Source organism: Bubalus kerabau, chromosome 9 (genome assembly GCF_029407905.1).
Source record: "Bubalus kerabau isolate K-KA32 ecotype Philippines breed swamp buffalo chromosome 9, PCC_UOA_SB_1v2, whole genome shotgun sequence".
In the NCBI taxonomy this organism is placed as follows: Eukaryota; Metazoa; Chordata; class Mammalia; order Artiodactyla; family Bovidae; genus Bubalus; species Bubalus kerabau.
The window spans coordinates 95,550,160-95,571,943 of NC_073632.1; the positions used below are offsets into that span (position 1 = coordinate 95,550,160).

General features: G+C 44.8%; 2 protein-coding genes across 2 annotated transcripts in view; one reads left to right on the forward strand and one right to left on the reverse strand.

The window, feature by feature from the left end:
• LOC129620148 (UL16-binding protein 3-like) overlaps positions 1–21,784 on the reverse strand; it is a 280,018-nt gene that overhangs the window by 69,427 nt on the left and 188,807 nt on the right.
• The window catches only part of PPP1R14C (protein phosphatase 1 regulatory inhibitor subunit 14C), an 88,181-nt gene continuing 70,016 nt past the window's right edge, over positions 3,620–21,784 (forward strand). Inside the window, exon 1 of the mRNA XM_055535952.1 lies at positions 3,620–4,414. Coding sequence (XP_055391927.1) covers positions 4,100–4,414 — 315 coding nt within the window. The 5' untranslated portion in view covers positions 3,620–4,099. The remainder of the gene's footprint in view (positions 4,415–21,784) is intronic.

Here is a 21,784-nt window from a genome sequence, read left to right on the forward strand (position 1 = left end):
GCCTGGCGTGCTGTGGTCCATGGGGTCACAAAGAGTCAGACACAACTGAGAGACTGAACTGAACTGATTGTTTTTGATTAACTGCCATTCAAAAATTATTTACATTAGAAAAGAAAGGGTTTGCCCTGAACAAATTTATGCATAAGTCTTGTAGATAATGAATTTAAATATTCATCTGTGTAAATGGTTTCTGGCCTGGAAATGATTCCCTTGCTCCCATATACTTTGTCTTCAGTATTTGAAATCTGCAAAAAACAGTAATTCTATGATCCATCAAGATTTGAACTTTGAGTTTTGATTATTCAAACATGGAGAGTTGTGTGTGTGTGTGTGTGTGTGTATTTGTGGTGGGAATGGGGCTGTGCAGTTCACTTTGAATGTAAATCATATCCTGGGGACTTCCCTGGAAGTCCAATGGTTAAGACTCCCAGCTCTCAATGCAAGGGATACAGATTCGATCCCTAGGCAGGGAATTAAGATCCAGCATGGCCCACAGTGTGGCAAAACAACAACAACAACAAAAAGATGTCCATGGTATATTCTTAAGTTAAAAAAAAAAAAAAGGTAAATTATGTTCTGGGTGGAGCTATGGGATTTATAGAAAGAGGAGACTCTTGTTTAGTTCAACTTATAATTCCAAGTCAAGGTGACTCATTTGGGCATCTGAAGGTCAGTGTACCTCTGGAAGGAGGCTGACTCCTCCCTGGCTATTTTTCTACAAGTTAGGATGAGAAAACTCTAAATTTCTTCTTAAATGTCTCTTAGTACTTGTCACTTTTGAAGTCATGAAAGTGAAAGCTGAATTTTAAGCATAAAGGAAAAAGCATCTTATACAGTGAGAAAAAACTGGCAGAAGAAATTCTCAGAAAGAACTTAGTGAATTTTTATAAATCCTTTGAAGTTATTCTCGAATGACTGAATTCATTGTCCAAAGACTCAAAATAAGGAGTTGGAATTTCCCACTCTTTGCCACACTCCTGATCCCAGGCATAGTTTTCAAAATAAATGGGAATAGCCAGGCCCCAGTGCCAGAATGAGGCTGAGGTTTTATATAGTTTCTCCCTCATGAAGTACAATTTTAGCTGTTTTTGTTTCGAACAAAATTCTCTTGGTTAGTCCAGTTGGTTAAAGCTGGTGCTCACTAACTTGAATAAGTGCCAGATGTCTAGCGGGAGACAAGCTTAGTCTCTCTCTGGGTTGGGGGGAGAGTCTTGTTGATCACTGCCTACCCTCCTCTGCCTCCTCAGCCTGGCTGACAAAACTCCTTTTTGTTGATGTGCTTGCCCTCTTGGTTATGAGCACAAGGTTTAAAATAATCTACCCCCTAAGGCAGGTGGGGGTGGAGGTCATGGGGAGAATTCTCAATAGTCTCTAGGAGCAAGTCAGGGTAGCTTTGTCTCCCTTCTCCATGAGTAGCTGGGTAGGAAACCTACCACGTTAAGGACAGTTGGCCTCTTCCAGGGGGCAAGGATTTTAGCCTCAACCCCTTCTAATTATGAGAAGGGTCCAAGACCTAGGGACTTCCCAGGTGGCACAGTGGTAAAGAATCCCCCTGCCAATGCAAGAGAAGCAGAAGATGCAGTTTCAATCCTTGGGTTGGAAAGATCCCCTGGAAGGGGAAATAGCAACCCACTCTAATATTCTTGACCAGATAATCCCATGGACAGAGGAGCCTGGCGGACTAGTCCATGGGGTTGTAGAGTTGGACAGAACTGAAGCAACTGAGCATGCATGCATTAAGACCTATACCAGCCACCTTTTTTTCCCACACAATCCCCACTAGATCTTTCCTTTCATTCTGCAAGGCCAGACATGTCCCAGTGTTGAACATCAGGCATGGAATGCTTTAGGAAAATCCCTTCACAGTCATGTTCCGGCTGGAAAACCCCAAACAAAAGAATAAAGCAGACACAAACCTGGGTAGAGGAAACCAGGGAACCAGAGGCAAAGCCAGAAGAGTCAGTACAAAGCTCTGGCCACTTTTATTTCCAGTGTCTTTAAGTCTTTATAGCTGTGAGTCTAAGGGCCCAGCTAGAATCCTCTCCATTGAAGAAAGTATTCAGAGGAAATTGACTTGATTCTTTATCTCTGAGAAACTCGGGTAGTTGCTAGTAACCTTTGCTGCTGTGCTGTCCAACTCTTTGTGGCCCAATGGACTGTAGTCCACCAGGCTCCTCTATCCTGAGATTTTTCAGGCAAGAATACTTGAGTGGGTTGCCATTTCCTCCTCCAGGGGATCTCCCCAGCCCAGGGATTGAACCCAAGTTTCCTTTGTCTCCTGCATTGGCAGCCAGATTCTTTACCACTGAGCCACCTTGAGAAGTGCCCAGTAGCATTTAAAAGAATTTCGTACAAGCAACTTACTTGTGTTTGAGTATCTTTATGATTTCTTTCAATGGTCTGAACAGAAATGTATTGTTATGTACCAGTACCACATAAATATATGTCCCCCAATAATTTTATACACATACACACGCAGTTTTCTGCTTATAACTTCTGCTCCATCTCCTTGCCCTAAACCTCATAAGAAATTCATTTATAACTTTTTCTGGATGTATAGGTTGATCATAACTTTCCTTCCTGACCAACCTAGACAGCATATTAAAAAGCGGAGACATTACTTTGTTAACAAAGGTCTGTCTAGTCAAGGCTATGGTTTTTCCAGTGGTCATGCATGGATGTGAGAGTTGGACTTAAAAGAATGCTGAGCGCAGAAGAATTGATGCTTTGAACTGTGGTGTTGGAGAAGACTCTTGAAAGTCCCTTGGACTGCAAGGAGATCCAACCAGTCCATCCTAAAGGAGACCAGTCCTGGGTGTTCATTGGAAGGACTGATGTTGAAGCTGAAACTCCAGTACTTTGGCCACCTGATGTGAAGATCTGACTCTTTTGAAAAGACACTGATGCTGGGAAAGATTGAGGGCAGGAGGAGAAGGAGAGGACAGAAGATGAGATGGTTGGATGGTATCACCGACTCAATGGACATGGGTTTGGGTGGACTCCGGGAGCTGGTGATGGACAGGGAGGCCTGGCCTGCTGCGGTTTATGGGGTCTTAAAGAGTCGGACACGACTGAGTGACTGAACTGAACTGGCTGTGTAAAGTTTTAAAAGTAGTCTCTGCCGTTATTTTCCTAGCTAAAAAGAGGTTGTCTGGCAATGGTATTGAGAGAGGAAAGGCGGCCGTGCAGGGAATACTACAATACCAGAAATGGAAGACCAGGAACCAGCAGGGACTCACAGAGCAAGATTTGCGTTCCCAGTCTCATGCCCAAGAGACAGCGAGTCTTCCGACCTTTAGATATAAAGATACCTTCATGCTCTGCCTATGAAGAAACAAGACACGGTGTAAGAGGAGAAAAACTGGTCTGGAGAGTATTTTTCAAGCGCGGGATTGCCTCATGGCACAAACATCGCCTAGTCAATTTTCTCACAAACCGAGGGAGAAAGCTGCATGAATAGGGATGGGTGTTTGGAGCGGTGGGGTGGGGCCAGGAAGGGAGGAGACATGTCCCCGCCCTCCCAGGAGGCGGGAGGGAGAGGAAAACCTTTGCCAGGGACCTGCGGCTCCGTCCCTTCCCGCGTCGCCTGCCCCCCCGGCGGTCGCCAGTCCCCCGGTAGCGCTGGCCAAGGCCGCGGGCGGCGGTGGGTTTCCTGCGCTTCGGGACGGCGGGAGAAGAGCAATCCTTGTGTCCCGGGGGACAGAGCACGGTCATCCGCGCAGAGGACCATCCCTGGCAGCAGACCCTCGCCAGTCCTCCCGGTGTCCACACCCCGGCGCCCGCGTCGTCTGCGCGCCCACATTCGCTCCGCCGCGCGCAGCTCCCACGCCCCTGGCTGCTGCCTGCCAGGCGAGGGATCCGCCTCCCCGGTTGGACCGAGAGGGTCGTCGGCGGCGTCTTTAAGGCTGCGTCCCCGCCCCTACCTCCTCCCCGCCCTCCCCCGCCCGCGCTCCTCCAGACCTCCCCGGAGCTGGCGGCTGCGAGGAGCAGGTGCCGGCGAAGCCCTCGCATGCCGCTGACCGGCCCGAGGTGGTAGCGGCGCCCGGCGCTCCGCCTGCCCTCCTCCGGGCCGCACTTCGGCTCCTACGCGCGCGGGGACATGTCGGTGGCGACGGGCAGCAGCGAGGCGGCCGGCGGGGCCGCGGGCAGCGGTGCACGGGTTTTCTTCCAGAGTCCCCGGGGCGGTGCCGGCGGCAGCCCGGGCTCGAGCAGCGGCTCGGGCTCCTCCCGGGAGGACTCGGCGCCCGTGGCCACCGCGGCTCCCGCCGGGCACGTTCAGCAGCAGCAGCAGCAGCAACAGCGGCGCCACCAGCAGGGAAAAGTGACGGTAAAATACGATCGCAAGGAGCTTCGGAAACGGCTCGTGCTGGAGGAGTGGATCGTGGAGCAGCTGGGACAGCTATATGGCTGCGAGGTACCTGGGCGCGGGGTCGGGAGGGTCGCGGGGCGGGGGGCAGGCTCGCGCACCCGGTTGTGCTAACACAGGAATTCTCCAGGGCTCCGGCTCCCGGCTGCGCGCCGCCCTGGTTCCTGGGGACCGAGGGCTGGGAGCGAGACGCGGCGCGTTCTCTCCCCAGGGTGCCCTCCGGTGCCAGGGCTTACCCTGCTTAGGTTCAGCTGCCTGGTGCCCAGAGAGCTGGGGGCCCCGTGATGATTGTGGGGAGGTCGGGTCTTGCTCAGAGCACTGCCTTTCTCCCAACCCCGGGCTCTCCTCGGCTTCAGCTGCAGCTTCCCAAAGTGGGGCTCGGATGGGCTCACCCAGCTGCGCGCAGGAACAGGACTCCTTGCTAGGATCCTGGCAACACTGAGTTTTGTGGAGAGGGAGCAGGGAAGAGACTGAAAGCCGCTTCACCGAGAGGAGACGTTCTGGGGATCCCAGAGGCCCCCTGCGTTCTTGAAACAATATCACAAAACGATAAGCTGAATGCGTTCCCTGTTCCAGCCAGCCCCGACGCGTGTCCCCACGATTTGTCCTTACCTTACCAAAGCTGCACGCGTTGAGCTTTGTTGAAGCAGGTTTCTTTCTTCCTGCCCAGTTTCAGTTACTCCCGTTGATGGGCGCAGAATGAGAGCCTTGGGCAACCTGGAAGGGTGAGGGGTGGAGGAAGGGAGGCTGCGGGTGTGCTGGGAATTCCCCAGCTCCCCCTCCGCCGCGACATTTACTTCCCACAGTTCAGGGGCTAAGCCTGTACGCAAGTCTGCCGCGTAAGGAGAAATGGTTGATGTATTTTTGGAGAAATATTAAGAACAAACTGTAACAAAACTGTGCTTACCGAAAAATGACCGAAGCTAAAATGCTCCCCCAGGAGAGTCTTTTTAATGGCAGTAATTATAAATGAAGTATTCTACTTCTCTTAAGGGAGTGGAGTTTGGAAAGGGTGGAAGGATGAAGAGGGTTAATAATTAAGGATATGGCTTCTGAGTTAAAGCTGGGTTTGCGTTCATCCGGCTGTTAGCCTCTTCAACAAAAATGAAAGCCAGATGAACCCACTGGCTTTTCCTCTGGTTTGGATTTCACACATTTTATGGCCTATTGTGAATACCTATTTTCCTTAATATTCTCATCGAGCGAGGAAACAGCATTCTCATTACGGACTCCTGATGAATGATTATGATATAATGAAGCTTGACTATATGACTAATGGGCTTGTAAAAATATATTGTTCCTCCAGCCCAGCTCTTATAAAAGCATTTTAATTGCGTAAATAAAAACTGGCCCAAATCGAAAGTGTTTATGGTGTTTTTTAAGTAGAAAGTTGGCAAAACTCTTTAAAGAAACAATATATTTTATTTCGACAGGATTACTGTGGGGGTGGATGGAAGACTCAGTCTTGCCTCTGTAGAATCCAATTAGTTTTTATTTATTTCATAGTAGTCTTTATGCTCCATTTTGGGTTTAGAGAAAATTTGGGTTAATAGAGAAACTACTGTGGAAATTAACTATGCTTTAGTAATGCTCCTTTTATGGCAGACCAATTACATGTAGCTTGGGAAAGAGTCCCAGCCTCTTAGCAAGGTTGGTAAATCATGTATTTTCAAAATTCTTCTGAGTAACTGGTAAAAAAAATGCAACATTGAATGCTCATTGTATTAAACATGTAGATTAGGTACCTGTTTTAAAGGGTAAATATGACCTTGAATCTTTTCCTTGTGCTTCTCACATTTCAGACCTCCACATATAGCAAACAGCTAAAGATCTGAGAGGTTTTGTGGTAAAATGACACAAGATGCTCTATGCTGCCGGCTTGTTATTAAAATGTGGCAGGTATTTCTATTCATTTGCTTGTTCTGTCTTGTTAGGTTGAAGAGCTATAAGTCATGTTGGCAATTTATAAATACTATGCTGATGCTACACCTTCACTGAATAATAAAAAGCCTGTGGACTAATAAGTAGCCATATAAAGGACTGTCTTCTTCCATCTCTTTCTCCACTAGTAGGGCTCTATTTTTAGCTTCAGCTCTCTGGTCTGATAGCCTCTCCTCACTGATAGTTTCAAGTATTTCAGCCTCTGGTGTGTAAATTGAGAAGGACCTAGCTGGTTTGTAGCTCTGAATCTCCTGAATATGAAGGTTAGTAAATATTCAAACGGTGTGTGTGTGAAATTGACATGGAAAGCCAACTTGCCAGACTTCAGCTCAGCCAGAGGCTTGAGCTGTCTGCCAGGTTGGGTGCCTTCTAGATGAACACATAAGTAATTTCAGAAAAACTTGTATCAGTTAGGTCAGCAGTTAGATGATCTGTCCTTTTCAGAATAGGAAATAGTGGTCTTTTAGAGTGCCATAAAGTGTGATATTTTAAATTAGAAAGGAGTGAGGATAAAGAAATACACAGAATAACTTCCCGGCTATGGTTTTATCTAGAAGTTTGCAGTGGCCAATCAGTTTTGTATAGAGAATAACACAAAGAATTTATGGAGTACTTGTATTAGGTCCCAGGTGTTTTTCTAGGCCCTTTGTGTGCACTGATTCATTAGTCTTTACAACAACCCATATGAACAGGGTGCTGTTATCCTCTCTGTCTTATAGATGAGGAAACTGGGAGACACAGCAAAATTAAAAGGCTTTCCCAAGCTCCGTAGCTGGTGGATGGCACTAGGTGGATGGCATGGACTCTGAGTCCGTGTTCTAACCACCAAACCTGCTTCTAACTCTGCAGCGTCCTGTGTAAAAAAAACAGACAGGGGCCTCACAGCATGTGTCTGAATATTTAAAAGTCATGAATCAAGCTACTGAGTGTCTCTTTAAAATGTGTTCTACCCTCTTACCTTGACAACTGTTATCTTCATAATGACCCAGAAAGGGAGGTTTGAACCATGAATTCCCAGATCTCCCAGAGCTCAGAACTGATCAAAAGAACCTTTCCCTGGCCCAGGGCCTGCTTCCTTTGGCTGTTCACCTGTGATACCATCCTACCTGGTGAAGGGCATTGTGTCCACTTGCACGTCCAATCTGTCCACACCCTCCACCACCCCCTAACCATGCCTCTGGCTCCAACCAAGGAAGCCAGACCTGGAAAGAGCTGGTTCATGCCTTGGAAGTGTCTGTGTATTTAATCAGGGGATGCTGGGGACTTGAAGTGTAGCCTAAAACCAGATGGAGACTTACCGGTCCTGGATGGGTAAGTCCACCTGGTACTCTGCAGGAAAATGACTGTGGCAGGAGTGGCCCAGGGCCATGACCCCTCTTACACAGTCTAAGCATAGTATCGTTAAACAGCACAGCCTTTTGGATATAAACATAAATGTCTTTGTAGATTCTAAAATGATTATGTTTATAGTTGTTTTCCATTTCATCTACTTGTACAGGTAGTTACATTTTCACCTAGGAATTTGATTATCCTGGAACTGCAAGGTTAACCCTGCATCAACATGTAAGGATTTCTGTTTTAAGACATTTTCATATCTCTCCCAAACCCTGATGGTTTTAAAGAGCATTTGATATCTGGCATAATGTCTACGTTGACAAGTATTGCAAGAGGACTTACTTGGTAAGTCATGTCAATTTTTCTCATCTTGCCCAGCATCAAGATAACATCGGTACTTCTAGTTTTACAATTTGATTTACTTTGGAAATAAAAGCCCGTCGTTAATCTCGGATTACTGAAACCCCCACAGCAGCCTAGGCATAAACAGACTTGTACACAGAGGGCATCCTCTGGTGATCCTGACTGTCCATTCAGAAGGACTTTCCTTTTCCAGCATCAGTCAGCATTTTTAAAAAATTTATTTATTTTTTTAATTGAAGGATAATGGCTTTACAGAATTTTGTTGTTTTCTGTCAAACCTCAACATGTCTGTGTTTTAAAAAGTGGTTTCTGGCACATTACACTTTTTCATCTTCCCTTACTCCCTACGATCTTCATTCTGTAAATCAGTGGTTCTCAAAATATTTTGATTGTGGCCCTAGAAAGAAATTCCCTTGCTTCCTGATACCTACACTGACACATGGATGGATGCAGAGATTCACAAAGACCAGTTAATGTTACCATGTACGCAAAAGAAAAATTACCAAGTTAATATAAAATGCATGCATGCATGCCAAGTTGCTTCAGTCGTGTCTGACTCTTTGTGGCCCCATGGACTGTAGCCTGCCAGGCTCCTCGTCCATGGGACTCTCCAAGCAAGAGTACTAGACTGGGTTGCCATGCCCTCTTCCAGGGGATCAACCTGACCTAGGAATTGAACCCACATCTCTTAAGTCTCCTGCATTGGCAGGCAGGTTCTTTACCACTAGCACCATCTGGGAAGCCCCTAATACAAAATATGACTTTATTAATATTTAAATACAATATTCTATTCTATTTAACTTACCAGAATTGCTGGCTGTGACTCTCTAAATTGATTTCATCACACATTTGGGGGTTGTGACCTGCCATTAAAAATGTACTACTCCAGAAAGGGAAACACTTAAACATATTTAAGAGACAAAGCTAAAATGTATTAAGTACTTTCTGTACCAGGTATGGTTCATGTAATCCTAGTAACAACCTCTGATAGTCCCATTTCGTAATCCTAGTAACAACCTCTGATATTCCCATTTAATGGATGTAGAAACTGAGGCTCAGAGAAGTCTAGAAGTTGCCTGAGGCCCCTCAGCTGGAACACAGCAGAGCTGGGCTGTGTCCAGAAAGCCAGACGTACCCTAACCACTGCTTCCTGAGATGGGACAGTACCTGGCACTCTCTGTGAACCCCTGTAGGTTGCCTGCTCCCGGATGCAGCTGTGGTAATTTTTGGGTTGACTGATGTTGCATGTTAGAGGGACACAGGTGTCTGTGGGTTTGTTCCTGGATCAGGCCTCTTCTTTTCAGTTCAGGTCCTTACTTTGTTCTCAACTCCCACTCTACAACATCAAATTAGCCTGCTTTGCTGGAAGGTAGAAACTGCTGTCTAGAAGATGGTTTGCGGATAATGTTCAGTTCAGTTCAGTCACTCAGTCGTGTCCGACTCTTTGCGACCCCATGAATCGCAGCACACCAGATGGATAATGTGGTGAATCCCTATTTATGTAGCTATTTGAGAATGAATTGGCTTTTCAACAAAACTGCTTAAAACAGATACCAAGGAGGAAGGGGGGATGGGATGAATTGGGAGATTGGGATTGACAAATATACCCTACTATGAAGTGGGTTGCCATTCCCTTCTCCAGGGGATCTTCCTGACCCAGGGGTCAAACCCGGGTCTCCTGTGTTGCAGGCAGATTCTTTACTGTCTGAGCCACCAGGGGAGCCCCTAACGTATAAAATAAACAACTAATGAGAACCTACTGTATAGCACGGGGAACTCTACTCAGTGCTCTGTGATCACCTAAATGGGAAGGAAATCCAAGGACAGGGGATATATGTATCCGTGTAACTGGTTTCACTTTTCTGTGCAGCAGAAACTAACACAGCACTGTAACACAACTATACTCCAACTAAAAGAAAAAAAGAGCTGCTTAAAGAAAGCACCATAAACTCAATCTGTAAAATATTATGGAATAAATTAAACATGTTTAAAATTCTATGAATAAAAGAATTCGAAACTGCCAAAGGCTGAAAAGAAAACTGTGCTTAACAAGTTCCCTTTGGAATAATGGTTAGGGAAATCTGACGTGGAGGCAGTGGGTAAAAGAGTAAATGCTTTGAAGTGAGGTGAGCCTGAAAGCTACATTGGCCCCTGCACTGAGTAGTGCTGAGATGGGGCAACTTCCTTATTAACTTCCGAGCCCCACTTTCCCCTGTGTTTAAGGGAATCATCCTGGCCACTTGGCGGGGTCATTTTGAGATCTGAATGGTCAGACTATGGAGCTGGAACTTAGTCAGTGTAGTATGAACCACGCATGCGTGCGTGCTCGGTCAGTCAGTTGTGTCTGACTCTCTGTGACCCCATGGACTGTAGCTCACCAGGGGATTTTCCAGGCAAGAATACTGGGGTGGGTTGCCATGTCCTCTTCCAGGGGGTCTTCCTGCTGCGTCTCCTCCATTGGAAGATGGATTCTTTACCACTGAGCCTCCTGGGAAGCCCCTGTTGGAACCATAACTAGCCACTAACTGTTGGTCATTCTCTATGATACAGGAGGGCAGAAGTGGGGAAGAAAATGAAGTCTTCATATCTAGTTGGTGGTAGAGTTTGGAGATGGATATGGGGTCAGAGGTGTTGGTGTGTCTTTGAACTTGAACATGAGCAAATATCATCCCCAGCCCTGTTTTTTCTAGCACCTTCCTTATTCTGGAAGTCCTTGTGAATTTTCATTTATGGGGAGAGAAGTTGCTATTTGTCAGTCACTCAGTTGTGTTCGACTCTTTGCGATCCCATGGACTGCAGCATGCCAGGATCCTCTGTCCTCCACTGTCTCTCTGAATTTGCTCAAATTCATGTCCATTAAGTCGGTAATGCTACCTAGCCATCTCATCCTCTGCTGCCCCTGTCTCCCTTTGTCTTCAGTATTTCCCAGCTTCAGGGTCTTTGGCATCAACAGTTTGAAGGCATGGTTGATTTTAATTTTCTTCGTCTGTGTCCCTAGTAGGGCTCAAACATGAAGCACTAGTGTGAATGAATGAAAAAGAATCAACCTTCAGAAAACTTTTGAAAAGTCATTGTTGTTTTAGCCCTGGATTATTTAGTGATGCTCCTTTATCATACTTCTGGCTATGGAAAAATACTAATCTAGGGTTTTGTTAAACAGTCATCCATATCAAGCTCTTGCATCTTTACTGTTTGATTTCAACATTTTTGGATATACACCTACCTTCATTGACTTATTTGCTTGAAATAGGAACTTAAAGACAGTAGCTGCAGCTAATTGACTTTTAAGCTTAGATTGAGAGAATTCTTTTGAAAATTGAACTTCTTCCTCGAGGGTCCTGTTCACTCTTTTCCTTTGCTTCTACTGTGCCCCTTGCCACACTAATCTACCTGCTCTTCTCATCTCTGGCAACTGTTTGCTTCCAGTATCTTCTGTTTTTCTCCCACCATTGAAACAACCTGGCTTCCTAGGGTATCCTTGCTCACCTCACAGCCGTCCTCTTTCTAGATGGAGAGCACAGTGGAGTCTGTTTCATTTTCCATGTGGTCTGCACACCATGTGCATAATTGCGTTTTGTAGTCTACTCTCCTGTCTCTTGTCTCCTGCACTTGGCTATTTCACACCTTCACCTGGCTTTGCAAGGTACCTTTCTTGTTACCTGAACTCCCCTCACAGCCTCCCGTGTTCAAGCCAGGCCAACTGCCCTCCCAAGCAGGCTCTTAACTACTCTCCTATCTGGGCTGCTTTTTCAGCCTCCCCTTTTCATGCCAGCACACACACAAGTTGCAGTGTTTCTTTTTGTTACTCACAACCCCCTACCACAAAAATGCTTTCCTTTTTCAATCCTGTACTTCCTTTGATGGTGGCCCTATCTTCTCCTTCCCTTACTATTTTTCCAGGTCTTTCTCCTCCATGACACCACTGTTTATCCATCACCATCTGATGTCAGCTTCTGCCACAGTTTCCCTGAGGCTCTCTTTGCTTCTCAATCCAGTGGGTTTGTTTGGGTCTCTATTTCATTGACCTTCTGAGGCCTTTGGTGCCCTTCTGCATTTCCTTGGGAACCCCTTTGCTCTAAGCAGATCTCTCCTGGGTCTCATCCTAATCACTAGTGACTCTTCCAGCCTCCTCTCTGCATTTTCTTCCTCTGCCTTCCTCTTCAGTGATGTCACACCGGGTCTGTCTTTGGGTCCCTACTCTATTCTCTCTATTTTTCTTCCCACTGCTACATCCTCTCTCTGGGTGATATGAATATTCCTGTGGCTTCAGTCACTGTTCACATACTGACAACTCTTCAATCTCCATTTTTAGCCCTGATCTGTTTTTGGAGTACCAGACATATTCAGATGCCTGGTGGGAGCCTCACCTTCAGCTGCTCTGAAGCTGAGTTTGTTGTCATCCTCTGCAAACCTGCCCTTTTCCTCAGTTGCCTCGGTGGGTGGTGGACACGCTGTTGGCAGGTGTCCAAGCCAAAATCACACTGGCTCCCTTCTCTGACCTCTCCCTGCGGGTCACACCCAGCAGTCAGGAGACCTTGTTGATGCCTGCTCCTTCGAGCCCTGGAGTCTGACTGCGTGGCTTCTTACTGCCACCACTTTAGTCCAGCACCTTACAATGTCTCACCTGTATTGTAGCACGAGACACTTTGGTCTCTTGTCACTCAAATTCCTGCTACTATGAGTATTAGTACTACTACAATCCCTCTACTAGTGCTGCTGGTATTACTACTTCTGCTACTCAAATAGCTCTCAGTCAAGGGCCAGGTGACGTATGCATTTTATCTCCAACAGCAGATCCTGGCAGTAACTTTATGGGGTGGGAAGTATTATCTTCATTGCTTCGCCTTATAGAGGAAGAAACTGAGGTCAGAGAAGTTGCTCCTTGTCCCAGTCCAAGGTCACGGTGACTCCCAAAGTCACATGGCCTCCATGCTGCCATTGCTCCCATCAGCTGCTTGTGTCAAGTTCTTACTGCACACCCGATCCTTGCTGAGCTGGAGTTCAGTCCTTGCAGTAACTTGGGAAGGGAGGTTGAGAGACTGCAGTACAGAGATCTTGAGCCACAGGTCTCAGTCAGAGGCAATATCATCTCAGGTAGGGAGGCTGGAGCAAAGCCCTGTCTCCAGTTCTTGGGATGGGGTCTTCTCCTCTGATCCCTCACCTCCAGCTCTCCCTCCCCACGGGAGTTTCAGAGCCCCATCCACGTGGCTGGAGTGTTACCAAAATCCCAACCCAATCTAGTCACCCCCACAGCCTTTGAGGTACAGCTTAAGACAAAGCTCAGGGGTCCCCTCTCTGGTCCCATCTCTTGTCCCCACCCCACCCCTGCTTCTTCAACCAAGATCCCAGTGCAGGTGAGGCGGGAACCCTGTCCCCCTTGCTTTCTCCCTCTGCCAGGGTCACCTCTCTCTTCCTCCTCTTCCTCACCTGTCTACCTCTTACCTTTTCTCTTCCAGGAAGCCTCTGTGACAGGTGCTGTCCTTGGCAAGCTGGCCAACAGGCCTTTGCTGGCTTGTGCCTACCCGTGTCTCAGCACCTTTCTGTAATCCTGTCCCCTGGCCTTGCTGCCAGCTTCGTAAGGGTGGAATCTTGTCCCTGCAGCCTGGGTGGCCTCTTCATCCTGTCTGCACTCAGGGGTCCAGGACCTGGCTGTCAAGAGAGTGATGCACAAACTGGCCCTGTAGACCAGTTGGCAGCATCTTCTGGTGCCGTGCATTTCAGAAGTACATAACCCAAATTAAGTGCATTAATGTAGTATGACTTTGCCTGTATTAAAAACCTGCTCTTCTTGGGACTTCCCTGGTGGTCCAGTAATTAAGACTCCTCGCTTCCACTGCAGGGGACTCGGGTTCAATCCGTGGTCAGAGTACTCAGATCCCACATATAGCATGCAGCATGGCCAAAAAAAAAAAACAAAAAACAAAAAACTTCTCTTCTATCATTGATGAAGTTTTGATTCTTTTTCATGGTTAGGAATTATATTCATATAGGTTTTTTTTTTTTTTTTTGCCTGGAAAATTCCCTGGGCAGAGGAGCCTGGCAGGCTACAGTCCATGGGGCCACAAAGAGTTGGACATGACTGAGCAACCCAGCACACAGTTTTTTGAAACTGTGAATTAAAAGAGTATCATGATGGAATAAGGCATTGATGCCCGGGTCATAAAAGTCTTCAAAGGGAGTAATCATACATTACTGCCATTCTTCTCTGTAATTTTAATTTTTTATTATGTACAATAATATTACTTTGCTTGCACAGTAATTGTTCACTTCTTTGGGAGTGGAGATGCTTGCTGTACTGGGAAGAGGTGAGGGCTTTTCCAGCGGCAGATAACATTCAGAGCGACAGGCTCACACATGTCTTTATGGAACAAGGAATGAAAGCCAGGATTCCTGCCTCTGCTTAAAAGTTCAGGCCAATAAATTTTCACCAGATTTTTCTTAGTCAGCACTGGCATTTTGGAAATCTGTTCCGCTGCGTAAAAGCTGAGAAAAAAGGAGACCAGAGTATGATTTAGTCTCTAAAGCATCACTTTATGGTTGAGGATAAAATGATCACAGAAGGGTTTTTCCTTTTTGAAAGAATCCTTGGGGCAAACTGTGGAAAGACTTGTGGAGGGCAAGAATATTCATTTATTCATTCATTCCAACAGATATTTGCATAGATGGCAAAGAGGAATAGGACGCCATCATCCATTTAAATTAGGTAAGAGAGAAAAAGAAGGTAAAGGAACCCTGTCCATTATAGGAGGAGAAAGGAGGCATCCACATAATTGGAAGTCCTTTGATGGCAACAACTCTCTCCTGTTTGCAGTTGAATACGTGTTTTCAATACATTTCTTTACTGTCTTTTCATACTGCTTATGGGGTTCTTGAGGCAAGAACACTGAAATGGTTGCCATTCCCTTTTCCAGTGGACCATGTTTTGTCAGAACTCTCCACCCATCCATCTTGGGTGGCCCTGCACAGCATGGCTCATAGCTTCCTTGTTACACAAGGCTGTGATCCATGTGATAATTTTGATTAGTTTCTGTGCTTGTGGTTTTCATTCTGGAGGCTGTAGAATTATAGTTCTTGCTTCTTCTGTCTGTCATAAGGGTGGTGTCATCTGCATATCTGAGACTATTGATATTTCTCCTGGCAGTCTTGATTCCAGCTTGTGCTTCATCCAGCCCGGCATTTCCCATGATGTACTCTGCATATAAGTTAAATAAGCAGGGTACAATATACAGCCTTGACATACTCCTTTCCCAATTTTGAACCAGTTTTCTGCCACCCTTATGGCAGAAAGTGAAGAGAAACTAAAGAGCTTCTTGATGAAGGTGAAAGAGGAGAGTGAAAAAGCTGGCTTAAAACGCAACATTTAAAAAGCCAAGATCATGGCATCCGGTCCCATCACTTCATGGCAAATAGATGGGGAAACAATGAAAACAGTGGCAGACTATTTTCTTGGGCTCCAAACTCACTGCACATGGTGACTGCAGTCATGAAATTAAAAGACACTTGCCCTTTGGAAGGAAAGCTATGACAAACCTAGACAGCATATTAAAAAGCAGAGACACTACTTTGCTGACAAAGGTCTGTCTAGTCAAAGCTATGGTTTTTCCAGTAATCATGTATAGATGTTAGAGCTGGACCATAAAGAAGGCTGAGGCCCGAAGAATTGAACTGAAGTGTTGGAGAAGACTCTTGAGAGTCCCTTGGACTGAAAGAAGATCCAACCAGTCAATCCTGAATACTCATTGGAAGGACTGATGCTAAAGCTAAAGCTCCAATACTTTGACCACCTGATACAAAGAGCCGACTCATTGGAAAAGACCCTGATGATGGGAATGATTGAGGGCAGGAGGAGAAGGGGACAACAGAGGATGAGATGGTTGGATGGCATCACTGCCTTAATTGGACATGAGAGCAAACTCTGGGAGATAGTGAAAGACAGGGAAGCCTGACATGATGCAGTTCATGGGATCACAAAGAGTCAGACACGACTTAACAACTGAACAACAGCAACAAATTTACTGCCTGGTGGTTGTGTCCTTCTTCCTTTACTCTAAGCCTGTTTTCAGGAAGATTATCTTAAATTCATTGACATTACAATGTAAATGATTAAAAACATGTTATCTTTCATTTTAATAGGAAGTAAAGTCTTAAGTAAGAGAAAGTTATCATTTAATAACTGAACTTCAGGAATGAATAAACAGGGCAGGCTCTATCATTTATGGGCTGTGGGACCTTGTTGCAGTCTATGAAATCTATGACTCAAAATATGTTTCTAATGTGATGTTGTGGGAATGACCTGGCCTCTGTTCTAGTGGGTGGCCCGCTTACCAGCCAGACGACCTTGGCGACCTATCATATTCATGATAGGCTTTTGTTTTCAGGTTTTCTTTCCTCATCTTAAAAAAAGGGGGAGGAAGTCTAGGGCTTCCTTGACTGATCTTTCAGTTCAGTTCAGTTCAGTTCAGTCGCTCAGTCATGTCCGACTCTTTGTGACCCCATGAACTGCAGCACGCCAGGCCTCCCTGTCCATCACCAACTCCCGGAGTCCATTGAGTCGGTGATGCCATCCAGCCATCTCATCCTCTGTTGTCCCCTTCTCCTCCTGCCCCCAAGCCCTCCCAGCATCAGAGGCTTTCCCAATGAGTCAACTCTTCGCATGAGGTGGCCAAAGTACTGGAGTTTCAGCTTTAGCATCATTCCTTCCAAAGAACACCCAAGACTGATCTCCTTCAGAATGGACTGGTTGGATCTCCTTGCAGTCCAAGGGACTCTCAAGAGTCTTCTCCAACACCACAGTTCAAAAGCATCAATTCTTCCGCGCTCAGCTTTCTTCACAGTCCAACTCTCACATCCATACATAACCACTGGAAAAACCATAGCCTTGACTATATGGACCTTTGTTGGCAAAGTAATGTCTCTGCTTTTTAATATGCTATCTAGGTTGGTCATAATCTTTAGAGGTTCTATAATAAATCCAGATGTGCACTGGAGAAAAGGAGATTTATTAAAGGGAGGGTGATGCTGGAAGCAATAAGAGAGGGGCTTTCCTTTCAAGGCAAACCTGAGACAATTACACTGGTTCACCCAAAGATCATCTGATTTTCATAGTTATTTCAGTAGCTAAAGTGAGTGTCTCCACCCTTCCTTTGCATAATCTCTTGTGTGATGCCACTTGGATGGAAAGATCAAATTGAGAAGGCTTTTAAAAAAAGAAAAACCCTCTTTCCCCCTCCAGTACTTTCCCCCTACCATTGACTTCCACATTGAATTTGAAATCTAATGGTGCAGATACTCAGAGCTACTCTTATCTGCCTATTTTTTTTTTTTTTTTTTGCATTTAATTGGGCTAACCTTTAAGAAGAACTGGCATATCTGACTTAAAGCTTTTAGGCATATACTTTTTAATATTGGCTGTTAGGGACTTTTCCAGTTCTAATTATTTGTCCTTTATCTTGGCAGCTCATAATTAACTAATGGTGGTATTTATTTTAACTTGAGGATTTGTGTTGAGATATAAAATGAGCATTCGAGAGAGGAAAGTGCGGCAGATTTAGGAAATAAATTTTTAAAAAGGCGAGGAGCATAAATTAGCCTAAATAAGAGGCTGAAGAAATCTGTACTCAACAAATTAATTTTCACTGGGGAATTTATTCCTGGAATGTCACTTTATAGTTAGATTTAGAACTAACATGACAGGATAGAAAAATGAAATTAAGGGTTTTCATAGACAGTTCTGGTAGAAAGTGGAGAGCAGAACTGATTGCTCCTTATAATATTGGTTTATTTTGTTTTATGATAGAATCCATAAAGCCCCATCAGATAATCCCATTCAATCCATGCAAAAGCTCTGTGATGTAAGTAGTCATCTTATTTCTAAATGTGAAAATTGAGTCTCAGAGGGGCTTAGTAACATGCCCAAGTTTAAATTGCCAGTAAGAAGAACAAGACTCAGACTCAGAAGCAGTTCTTGGAAACCGTGAACATTACTTTCACCTTCACCCCCTGGTCATTTCCATGTACTCTAGCATTTTTGACCAATACATCAGGCAAGACTTTTCTGCCTAATTTATTTTATATATTTTCAAATATTCTGCATCTTAGTTGAACAATTTATAGCATTCTGTTATTTTTCAGATGAATCATTTACCGGATTCAGCTGTTTCTTTTGAAAAATTCAAATCCATTAGTTTTCAAGTATATATCACAGTTAAGTGAATTACTTATTTCGTTTTGCCAGGTTTGCACGAGTAGTTAGTATTGGGGTTCTTATGTTCTCCATTTATCCACTCAAATGGAGTTTTGAAGTAAAAAGTTGGAAACTCACTTTAAATAAACCATAGGATACAGAGCAGGTATTTTATCATTCATATTTGAAAATTCCAAATATTATCTTTGATGTGAAGTAAAGAAATAAGGCTTCTTCCAAACAAAATGTGAAAAATCCTAAATAATATCTTTTGCCTCTGCTAAAGAATATTTTTGTCCTGAGCTGCTGTGGTCAACCATCTGTTAATATCTTTTATGTTTTCTTTGTCAGTAGTATTACTTACAGAGCTGCTTTATTCATTTCTGCAAATATTAATTGAATTGAGTCTGTTTCAAGGCAAGCAGGTAAGGTGTTGCATTTTCAGACTGGTAAAGATGACTTTCCTGTTCTCATGAGCTAATATTGCACATAACAGTTCTAATTAGTCAACTGGTTTTTCTCCTGTTTGTGATGGGGTGTGGCAGCTCTTTACCAAGTTGAAAGAAAATGAGTCATTGATTGGGTGCTAAAACATGATTATGCTTGCTATAATGATAACACTACAAATATTACAACTAAAAAAAATAACATGTACTATCTCTGGTAGACAAGTGTCTTTTGTTAAGCTAAAATATTCCATTTCTTCATCAAACCCAGATGGTTCCATATTTAGTAATCTTATGCCAGAAGCAGTTTTTATATGGATAGATGTTTAGATAATGAAAGTGTGTGTGTGTGTGTGTGTATCTAGGTAAACAGACCATCACCGAAACTAGCCTGAGACTTTAAAAGCATTTAGTTGACAGTCATGTCTCAAACTTCTGGACTATTCCCACATTAAACTTCAGAGAGGGATAGTAGGCTGCCTTTAATACGTGGAAGATCTGTCAGTTGAGTTAACTCATTATTCTAAAGAGGAACTAGTTTATTTATCCTTGACACTGTACTATAAATTGCCTTGCTTAAAGCAATTTAGAGCAGTCAAGGAGGGCAAAGAATGAGATATGGAGAACATACAAAGCATGCAAAGTGCAATCCAAATTCTCAAGCCAACCATTATGAGTAAGACACTATCCTACTCAGCTGCCTCTACAGTACCAGCTTGAGTTTTGAGCAGCCCTGGTGGGCGTGAGTGTGAGTGAGCAACACTCTTATCTCCTCTCAGGAGCCTCCATCCTGCTGCTCAAGGAGGGACTTACTTCTTCATTTTCAGCCTTTCCTTCAAAAGTGACAGGGCTGGACACTGAAAATCTGCGCATTTCATGGTATGGAAATGAAGTCTCAGTAAAGTGCCAGACACGCATACACAGAAACAGGGATACCTGTTTCTTCCTCTCTTTGCCCAGATCTAAGGTTCCCTGGACTGTGAAGAAGGCTGAGCGCCAAAGAATTGATGCCTTTGAACTGTGGTGTTGGAGAAGACTCTTGAGAGTCCCTTGGACTGCAAGGAGATCCAACCAGTCCATTCTAAAGGAGATCAGCCCTGGGATTTCTTTGGAGGGAATGATGCTGAAGCTGAAACTCCAGTACTTTGGCCACCTCATGTGAAGAGCTGACTCATTGGGAAAGCCTCTCATGCTGGGAGGGATTGGGGGCAGGAGGAGAAGGGGACGACAGAGGATGAGATGGCTGGATGGCATCACTGACTCAGTGGATGTGAGTCTGAGTGAACTCTGGGAGTTTGTGATGGACAGGGAGGCCTGGCATGCTACGATTCATGGGGTCACAAAGAGTCGGACACAACTGAGCGACTGAACTGAACTGAATGTCCCCTGGAGAAGGGCATGGCTACCCACTCCAGTATTATTGCTTGGAGAATTCCATGGACAGAGGAGCTTCGTGGACTACAGTCTATGGAGTTGCATAGAGTCGGACACACACACAGCAGGGAGCTTGTCTACACCTTCTGCTTACCCTCAGCCCATTGCCATGTGGCTGTCTCTCCTCTCCACTGATGGGGCTCATGCCCTCCAGGGTGCTGAGACCCTCATGCCCATCTCATTTCTCGTCTTCTGTGCTCTCAGCCGTGGTTGTCTGCCCTGCTTTCTGGAGCCACTCAACCCATTATCCATCCATCAGCCATCCTGCCCTCCGCCCAGCCTCCCATCAGTCATTTTGCCATCCACCTCTCCCTCTTTCCAATATCCATCCACCAGTCCAGCAATCACCTTCTGCTGGGCCCACTTAAAAAAAAGTTTATAGATTTACAGAAAAATTATGAATGTAGTATTCCAAACTAAGTTGACAGACTTTTTTTTCTTGGTCTCCAAAATCACTGTGGAGATCTACAGCCATGAAATTAAAAGACACTTGCTCCTTGGAATAAAAGCTATGGCAAAACAAAAGAGCATGTTAAAAAGCAGAGACATTACTTTGCTGAAAAAGGTCTGTCTAGTCAAAGCTATGATTTTTCCAGTAGTATGTATGAATGTGAGAGTTGGACCATAAAGAAGGCTGAGCACAGAAGAATTGATGCTTTTGAACTGTGGTGTTGGAGAAGACTCTTGAGAGTCCCTTGGACTGCAAGGAGATTAAACCTAAACTCAATCCTAAAGGAAATCAACCCTGAATATTCCCTGGAAGGACTGATGCTAAAGCTCCAATACGTCGGCCACCTGATGTGAAGAGTCAAGTCTTTGGAAAAGACCCTGATGCTGGGAAAGCTTGAAGGCAGGAGGAGAAGGGGATGACAGAGGATGAGATGGTTGGATAGCATCACTGACTCGATGGACATGAGTCTGAGCATACTCTGGGAGATGGTGAAGGACAGGGAAGCCTGGCGTGCTGCAGTCCATGGGGTCGCAAAGAGTCGGATATGACAATGACTGAACTCCATATACTCTGCAACCAGTTTTACCTATTAGCAACATCGTAAATTAGTATGGTACATTTGTTACAATTAATGAACCAATATCAATACATTATTTTAACTAGAATTCATACTTTATTCAGTTTCCTTAGTTTTTATCCGGAGCCTTTTTTTCTGTTCCAGAATTCACCCAAGATACCATGCGACGTTCAGTTGTCATGTCTCCTTAGATTCCTCTTGACTATGGTAGTTTCTCAGGTGCTTCTCGTTTTTCATAACTTTGACAGTTGTGTGAGGTTCTGTTAGGTATTTTGTAGAACACCCCTCAAATGGGACTTGTGTGATGTTTTTCTTATAATTAGACTGGGATTGTGAGTTTGGGGGAGGAAAATCGCAGAGGTGAAGGGTAGTTCTCATCACATCCTGTCAAGGGACTTCTTATCAACGGGACTTATCACTGTTGATGTTGATCTTGATCACCTGGCTGGCATAGTGTCTGCCAGGTTCTGTCACACCTAAGGAGGGGGGACTTATGCTCCAACTCCTTATATTTCTACATAAGTTAAATGGAATTCTTCTGTGTGGGACATTAGTCTCCTCTCTCTCACTTGTTTATTTAGCCAATAATTTATTTAAATCTATGTGGCCAGTACTTTTGCCACCTCATGCGAAGAGTTGACTCATTGGAAAAGACTCTGATGTTGGGAGGGATTGGGGGCAGGAGGAG